Source organism: Pseudochaenichthys georgianus, unplaced genomic scaffold (genome assembly GCF_902827115.2).
Source record: "Pseudochaenichthys georgianus unplaced genomic scaffold, fPseGeo1.2 scaffold_1462_arrow_ctg1, whole genome shotgun sequence".
Classification (NCBI taxonomy): domain Eukaryota; kingdom Metazoa; phylum Chordata; class Actinopteri; order Perciformes; family Channichthyidae; genus Pseudochaenichthys; species Pseudochaenichthys georgianus.
Window position 1 is genome coordinate 3418 of NW_027262315.1, and position 8865 is coordinate 12282.

At 40.9% G+C, this 8865-nt stretch overlaps 1 protein-coding gene across 1 annotated transcript; it reads right to left on the minus strand.

Annotated features, from left to right (window-relative positions):
* Nucleotides 1-270: 270 nt before the first annotated feature.
* Nucleotides 271-7301, minus strand: cdk4 (cyclin dependent kinase 4). Its single transcript, XM_034077280.1, has 7 exons — nucleotides 7069-7301; nucleotides 6855-6990; nucleotides 6573-6740; nucleotides 5500-5609; nucleotides 3961-4011; nucleotides 3739-3874; nucleotides 271-1097 (listed from the first exon to the last, which is right to left on the minus strand). The coding sequence occupies exons 1-7, from the start codon at nucleotides 7284-7286 to the stop codon at nucleotides 1008-1010; spliced, it is 909 nt and encodes a 302-aa protein (XP_033933171.1). The 5' UTR covers nucleotides 7287-7301; the 3' UTR covers nucleotides 271-1007.
* Between the last annotated feature and the right edge of the window lie 1564 nt (nucleotides 7302-8865).

Consider the following 8865-nt stretch of genomic DNA (forward strand, 5'->3'; position numbering starts at 1 on the left):
AATAAATCATGTGGTCACCCCTATGTAAAACGTAACAATTCCCCTCCAAAATAACAACAAAAGAGGAGACACCTGCTGCTTATTTAGACAGCCATATTCATTGACTGTTTATATCATTACATAAAGACAGAAAAAGTGAGGCAGACTTTATTATTTTGTTAGTATTTAAGGTCAGTGTTTTTTCCACACAAAGTATTTCAGTGCTCATAAAATCACATTAATTCTAAAAGAAAACACCATCATGTGTATAATAAAAATACACAAATGAAGTTTGAATGTGATTAAAATATTTTATTATTTGTTTGTGGTTGCAGTGCTATGATTGACAAACTGACATAAATGTTTAACATGAAATGAAGTCCAACCCTTCAGTCCTTTGATCAATAAAAGAAAAAAACATTTTTAAGGGCAATACCAGTATTTTTGTCTTTCTTCTGCGACTATTCTTTCATTTCCCCATGATTTTCAGAAGACGGATGGTTTTACTCTACCTTGAGTAGGACACATACTAAGACAAACACAGTAAGATCACTAAAGACTGGCTGCTCTGACCCTGAGGTGTCACTCTTGTCAGACATTGTTCAGCTTTTAATGAGAAAAGATGACATCTCTGCTTCCTTCCGTCTAAGCACTGCACAAAAGTTACAAGAGCAACATTTCAGAGGAGATGACAGACGTGTCTGTGCGCCAGTCCCTGCGGACGAGACTGATACACAAATCAAACATCAAAAACACTGGTTTTGTCCTTGAAGACACGCCATGTTAACATCATTAATTGTGACGTTGGTAAGCATGCCAGTGATCCTTAAGTTCACTCCTCTTCTTTTTTTATTCCACTTCTCAGGCTTTAATCCTGTTTTGATGTAGCAGTAAATAAAAAATATATCCCAAAGCATAACCCAGACGTCTTGAAAGGCAATGCAAGGAATATTTAAAACTCCTTTACGGTTGGGCCAGGTCTAAGCTTAGACACTGTTACCTCTCTCTGCGCGGTTCACTGCATCATTTCAAGTCAATGTCTCCTCGTCCTGGAAATATGCATCTTCTAGGGCATTCAGCGCGGATATTCGCTTCAAGGGGTCAAAGGTCAGCATTTTCTGTGGAAGAAACAATCATAGTAGTTTAGATCTCCGGGTTTTAAAAAGGAACAGTTTTTGATTTTCTGCCGCCAGGCGTCTGAAAATCAAAACAATGACATGGAGTTTGTTGGCATGGTAAAGTTGCATGAGGTCATGAGTTGTTGTCTTCACCACCGATGTCATCTTTGTAGTGAGCTTTTCCATCCAGTTTATCATCACTGAGGGTTTTCTTTACCGCCACAGCGGTCTCCTCTTCTCCAAAACAAATGGACCCATTGATTGAAATGGGTATAAGCGGTTCAAACTGTTTTATGTTGAAAATCTGAGATTCTCTGTCTTTGCTTGTCTGCCACTAACGCTAGCTCAGCTTGCTTCTCTGATTGGAATTCAGACTTTCGATGACTAATAATAATTGTTCAGGTTAAAATATATAGTAAAAAATAAAAGCTGCTGTTAAGTGTATTGTTAAAAACGTGGCTTTAAATTAGGTAGAAAGTGAGAATGCCATCTTCTAGCAGAGAATTGTTTCATAACATTACGTTACCTTGATTCGTATAAAAGATTTCTCTAGGTCAGAAAATAGCTTTAAGTTAACAACTCACAAGCACAATCACTCACTTTTATAAGTCTAGTCGTTTTTAGGTATCTTAAATGCAGAAATGTTACATTTTATAACTTTAAAAAGCATCAGTTGGAGGAGGCTGTCCCCCCTCTCTGTTTAGAATAGAATAGGGAGGGATGAAACCCTCTTTAATGGTCACACAGCACACAGTGAAATGTGTTCTCTGCATTTAACCCATCCTAGACCCATACCAGGAGTCTAGTACTAGGAGCAGTGGGCAGCTATTGTACAGCGCCCGGGGAGCATCGGGAGTGAGGGGGGAAGGGGGATGTCAGGTGCCTTGCTCAAGGGCACGACGCCAGAGGTGAACTGGGACCTCCAAGTAGCAGTCCACACTCCATATTTTAGGTCTGGTCGGGGACTTGAACCGGCGACCCTACGGCTCACAGTCCAAGCCCCTACTGACTGAGCCACTGCTCATGTCTGAGTTCAGCATGAAGACTTGATACGTGGGTCTGTCTCCGTCCAATAAACCTCACTAACACACACCTTACATCTCATCTATTAACTACATTTAAATCAAAGATTAGAGACGATACGCGGTTCACATAGGGTTATGAGCCACATTACCATCTGCCCAGGACCAGTTGCCAGGCAACCAGTGGAAAGTACAAGAAGTTACTGGCCTCTTTCTTTTACTTTGCACTTTAACATATCGTTTCTACATCATACAAAGAAGCAGAATTAAATACAAAGTCAAATGTAATCCGAGAAAAACAGCATTTATTGCAACATTATCTTTTAGTGATTTCTGGAGTTTTCCTTTTGTTATATAGGTTTCCGTGCATGTTAAAGGACTGCAAAGGCTTAAATCAATCAAAGTTCCCCCAGAGGGAGTTTCTCTCCCACACTTCCGCCCCCCCCCTGCCTCATTTGGACTCCTTTGTTTACTTCAGGAACATAGTGACATCACTATGTGACACCCGCGCCTCTATTGGCTAGCGCTCTAACACATTGTAAGTGATGGGCTAAAAGGCGGGACATCTCTAAGCCATGGATGTATAATAAGAACTGGATACAGCGTCGGAGGCGGGGTCTCGTTCTTTCCTATGAGAGCTGCTCATTGGCGCATGAGGACAAAATGGTCCAACTTTTGAGAGAGTGAAACGTCACAGATTACCCATCATGCCTGGCTGTCAGAGCAGAAGAACCCGTATGTGCGCTCACAGAGCATGCGTCCCTTAAGCCCCGCCCCCGGAGCTCCCACTCTCGGCTTAGTAGAATGAATGGAGAGGAAATTAATCTAGATTCGGCTTTTAGCGCATTTTACAACTTTAAGGACCGAATGATTATAATAAGGGGTATAAAATAGTTCATACTGGGTAGTTTATTTAGTTCAAAAAAAATTATCCGCTGATTTACAGACGTTTCTTTCCCAATGTTAGTCAATGGGAAAAAGTCTTTCTGGGCCCGGTGACATCACGGACTGATACAGAAATTGTAGTACCGCCATTTGGACACAACGGAAATGTTCATCAGAGTCCGGCGCACTTCCTGGGGGCTTGGTCTAAGCGGCTGATCAATCACAACGATAGCCGGCCAGCTAACCAATCAGAGCAGACTCTGGATCCAGGGTGATAAGAGGACATGATAAAAAATAAAAACCTTTTTGAAAATGTAAATATGTCACAGTAGAGGCAAAAACACCTCATATAAAAAATAAACCTGAACATGAGCGTCATAGGGCCTCTTTATGATCTGTTGGTAAAATCACTAATAATCAATTAGAACAATTGTGATCTTAGGTTTTTAGTTTTACTAGCAGTGAAAAGTAGTGTGCAGAAAGAGTACTTTTCTTTCAAAGAGAAGTTCTGTAAGTCACGCTCTCTCCAGAGTTTAACCAGCTGGTTAAGTAACACTAGTCACAAGAAGTTCTTGTGGCAGATGATGAACATCAGCAGACTATGAGCAAAGACAAATATTCCGGAGCCTGCCTGAGGTTATGGATCTGTTGCCGTCTTGTTTTAAACTGTACACAGCTGAAAATAAATAGTTTACAAGACAGGATGGACCAACCTTTTAATTTTTAAATCTTACCAGCAATAGTTGCGCCCCCAGCTCATTTATCTCTGGAACAAAGTCAGTGATCGGGCGTGGTAAGAGTGAGGGGAAGTGTTTCCTTGAGAGTGAAACATCAGTCGGCCACTCGTCCTCTGATGGCAAGCCAATAACTCTGAAATTACATTATATATGTTATTAAACACGTACAATATGAGGCATCTAGTCAGGTAAATGTGATGTTAACTATTTGAAACTCACTGAAGAATTTTCCCAAGTTGGTCCACTTCTGATTCTCCACAGAACAAAGGTCTAGCAGACAGAGAGTTTGAACCACAGTGAAAACATTGAAGCACTCTTTTTTTATTAGTTCACATGCTTTTGCTATTCCCATTTGTGCAGGAAGGCAAACAGGAACACGATGTTCTTTAAACACAGATTTCAAAAAGAATAATGATGTTACTGTTTGTATACATTTCAATTTGTTCAGGACATTATGATTGTATCATTATTTCATCACCATCGTTCACAGGAAAAATATTTGAAGCATGAATCTCTTTCTGAAGATGACTGCTTTCTACATGCAATGTGTCATTTGTACCACTAGAGGAGCTGCTGTGGGTGTACTGTACTCTATTTCTGATAGATTTTCTGATTTGAGAGAGAAATTGCAAACTACATTAATATGCTTTAGTCACATGGTGATTTTTGCTTGCAGAAACTGTTTGTATGTGTTGAAGCACGACTGGAAGATGTCAGTGGATGAGCATGCCTGATACTGATGACACTTGTTTGATTATGATTTGTAGACTTGGTTGACAAAAGGGCAAGCATAGAATTAAAAATGTATATGTGCAGTTACATAATGAATGTGGCAGCTGTTTTCACCAATTCACTTCCCAACAGTCTGACATCCAGCCCAGATTTCCCCGGAGCCGTAGATAACCTCATAATGTGATCTATTTACAGATAAAATCTAAACCCTGCTCCACAAACTCATCAGGGCAGCTCTGACACAGACACATAGATGTGTGTTTTGAATCTCCAGACAGAGTATACCTACTAACGTCAATCTCAAGCGTGAAAGGTGGAGCATACCTCTGGCATGATGATCAATATGATATTACATACTATTGTTTTAGAATGTTTGGAAGTATGAAAAATAAAAGCTACATTGAATTAGCCTTTATAGGGAATGTTGCCCAGATTAGTTTTTTAACAACATAATAAGGGAACCAATGTATTTAAATGTTTTGTACATTGTCCATATATGTAATTTGCTGACCTCAACATAAGGCTGAACAAGACTTCAATGATTATGCAAAGCCTCAATCTTTCCTAACTTTGTAACGTAGTATTAGGGGGGGAAAGAACATTGCCAGTGAACATTATACAAGCAAAGAAGTAGTGTCAAAATGAATCAGTAATATTAAAATGTATTTTGTGAGAAACCTTTTTCCATTTTTTATCTTTGAGGTTCAAATGATCAATCCTCCGGCTAGCTCATCCGAGAAACTACAGCTGACTTTGTAAGCACAAACCTTTACCTTCAGGATATGTAATCGAATCTCTGCTGCTCTGTAACTTAATCAAATCTCCACCAAAAGTCGTATGCGCTGCTCTCTTCGCCCCAGGACTCTCTTCTTATCAAATTACAGCCAAATGTTTTCATGCTACTTCTTTTAGATATAGATTTTTTTAAACCTGCATTTAAACACTGACACAGGCATATTGATCATAACAAACATAAACATACATATTAAAAAGGCTCGTCTTCTTTAAGTTATTCTGCTGACTCACTTGCGTCTGAACATCTCAGCAAAGATGCAGCCGGTGCTCCAGATGTCTACAGGTGTGGCGTAACTGGACTGCAGCAGAACCTCGGGGGGGCGGTACCACAGTGTCACCACCTGGGACACACACACACACACACACACACACACACACACACACACACACACACACACACACACACACACACACACACACACACACACACACACACACACACACACACACACACACACACACACACACACACACACACACACACACACACACACACACACACACACACACACACACACACACACACACACACACACACACACACACACACACACACACACACACACACACACACACACACACACACACACACACACACACACACACACACACACACACACACACACACACAGTCTTTTAAATGTACTGTTTACGCATGTTTTAGCTTGTGGACAACAGAATGCCTGTACTTTAGCTGCAATAATTTCTCAAAAATGTTCCCTACATTGAGCTCCTACCAGGTGGACATCCTTAAAAGATTATGAATATGAAGTTACAAACTGGACTTTGTGTTTGGTGTCAATTAGTTAATGTTAGCATGCAAACAGGAAAAGTAAACCAAGAAAGTAAAAGTTAAATAGTACCTGATGAAAAGGACCATGTAAGCAGTGTCATTGTAAATAATTAGCATGTTGAAGTTAACTTTTAGTTAAAGTGCTGCCTCATAGACTCTAGCATGGCTGAAGACTCTTAGACTTGTTAAAAGTGTTTCTTAAAAGCGAGTTCAACGAAGCTCAAACCAAGACCAGACAGACCAAACATTACATGTATGCTATTTTGATTGGTAGTTCGACTAGTAAGCCAACATGGAAAATACTTATTGTGTCTGGTAAACTCGTGGTTAAGGGTTTAACGGCAGACTGTCACATGTTAGACACTGATTGCACTGGCAATGAAGTATTTTAAAGCAACTAAGACGAATGGAAGCAAGCAGTTGCCCAAATGGTAAAATAAAATAAACAGTAATATGTTGGAAATGCACACACAAGACATAAAACAATGGTATGGTCCAGGTGAGTTCTTACCACAGGAGTGAGGGCCATGTGGCAGCTGTAGATCCTGGCCAGTCCGAAGTCAGCCAGCTTCACCTGGCCCTGGCTGGTTACCAGAATATTCTCTGGTTTCAGGTCTCTGTGCATCACACGGTTAGAGTGAAGGAATGCAAGACCGCACATCAACTGCCTCATCAGGTCCTGCAGAAACACATACAGGAATATTTTGACCAGCACTACATTTCAACAGAACCTGCTTTAAAAGATAGTTAAAAGACCCTTAAAAAAAAAGGAAGATACTGCTTCAGTTCTCACTTGAATGCGCCCGGGGGCTAACCCTGCATCTGGGGCTCTCTCCAGGTACGTCTTGAGGTCTTGGTCCACATGTTCAAACACCAGAGTGACTTTAGTCTCCTGGTCCGACCTCTGGGTGGCACACACATCCATCAGCCTGTCATCAGAATACAACTTGTGTGAGAGGTGTTCACAGTGAACTGTAGCCAACACAACACTTTGATAGTCTTCTTACCTGACTACATTTGGGTGGTCAAACTGCTCCAGCCTTTTCAGTAGAGCCACCTCTCTGACGGTGGAGATTGGGAGGCCATTTTGGTCTGTCTGTACCCGCACGCTCTTCAGAGCCACAAACTGCCCGCTCTCTGTATCTCGGGCCTTGTAGACCGTCCCGTAAGCCCCGCCTCCGATCTCTGCCACGGGTTCATACTGGAGACTGGTGCCGTGAGCCATCGCCAAGATCAACTGACTAGGTATGAGACAAAAGGTATGACAGATCAGATGCAAAAAGTATAAATGATATTATTGCGATAATTAGATAATGAAAGTAATCACATATAGACACCCTGAAAATATACAGTATAAACTTAGTATGCCTTTTTAACTTTGAAATGTTAATAACAATTTTAACATTGAAGAAGTTCAAATCCGAGTGTGTGAACAACTCTCCCTAAAAGAAAACTAGGAAGCAGTGTATGTCAAATATCACACCAATATGAAGCAGGAGCTATTTTTCCTGAAAGTACTGGAAATAAAGCAGGGACTAAATGGGAAACCTTATACACATATATTTAGAATATAAATATTACACTCTATAAAAAAGGGACATGATTTGTTTTTCCACTTTAGTAATTCCATTAGTTATCACTGTTGTTTCAGGGTGTCCACCAGTGTGTAGTGAGCAGAGCTGTGTACAGCGGAGGCATGCTGTACGAAAACAACCTGCTGAATGTGCAAAGGAGCGGAGTAGGCCTTTTTGGCTGTGTGCTGAATGTGCAACATAAGCAACTATTGTTGACTGAAAAACTGCTTAAAGAAAAAATATCTTAAAAATAAATGTCTATTCCAGAAATACAAATCAAGGTACAGTAATACTCTGATGAAATTTGATGTTGGTATAGAGCAGCGCTGCTCACTGATTTACCACATTACCTTGGACAACAATATGACATGTGATGATAACATTAAGTCTCTATGAGTCTGATGGGAATCAAAACAATAAAGCAGAGGACTGTAAAACCAAATCAATGAGCAGAAAGATGCTAAAACGCTCTGTCGAGATGAGGGAAATGTGTCATACTTATTCACAGAACATTCTTTTGACCTGTTGCTGATTTAAAAACATTGATTCATGCAGCTTTGACTTGGAGGTGAGGAGGGCTTGATTCACACAGGGTTGCACATATATAATATGTTTTCAAGCTTTCTGGCAGCAGGAGTCAAATAAGCGTTTTATCTAAAAGAGCACTCCAGGTACTTTGGATGCAGAGTGCTGAAAAGTGTGACATAGTTTTTGATGTATCCAAAGAGCAATTTAAGTCTCCTCTTCTAGAGGACAAGTACCTGACCTCCGGAAAAAAGTCGAATGACGCACTGATGGGATTCTGCTTTAAAGCAAAAACACATGACGCAAGACTGTTGAGCTCCACTCTGCCAGCACCTTCAACCACCCAGCCCGAAAAAGCATAACTTTCCCCTTCACCACCAAGTCCATCCACCCGCACACAACCACAGAGCCCCACCCCACTCCTTCCTTTTCTTTGTTCAAGCCTCGACCCACAGTGTACCCCTTCCAATGACGCCTGTCACCTTCATACTGTACTGTACGTCCCGTTTAATGGCCCAGGTCCCCCTCTGCTTCCTCCTGCTGTTTTTATTGCTTTCTACTACAGTTCTTGGGATCCGGAGGTGTGGTACTGAGGTCAAAATATTAGGGCTCATTATTCTAAGGAAAGAGTAGAGCAGCATCATTATAATATTCTTCACCCTGACCCTCCTCTCAAGTAAAGCTGCACAAATAGGCCAAAAATGA

Coding starts and splice junctions, on each gene's coding strand:
- cdk4 (XM_034077280.1), bottom strand. CDS start 7,286: ATGGCTCACGGCACCAGTCTCCAGTATGAACCCGTGGCAGAGATCGGA. Junction 3,875..3,960: donor CAACTTGGGAAAATTCTTCA/GTGAGTTTCAAA, acceptor ATGTAATTTCAG/AGTTATTGGCTTGCCATCAG. Junction 1,098..3,738: donor TGGGGGCGCAACTATTGCTG/GTAAGATTTAAA, acceptor TTTCTTCCACAG/AAAATGCTGACCTTTGACCC.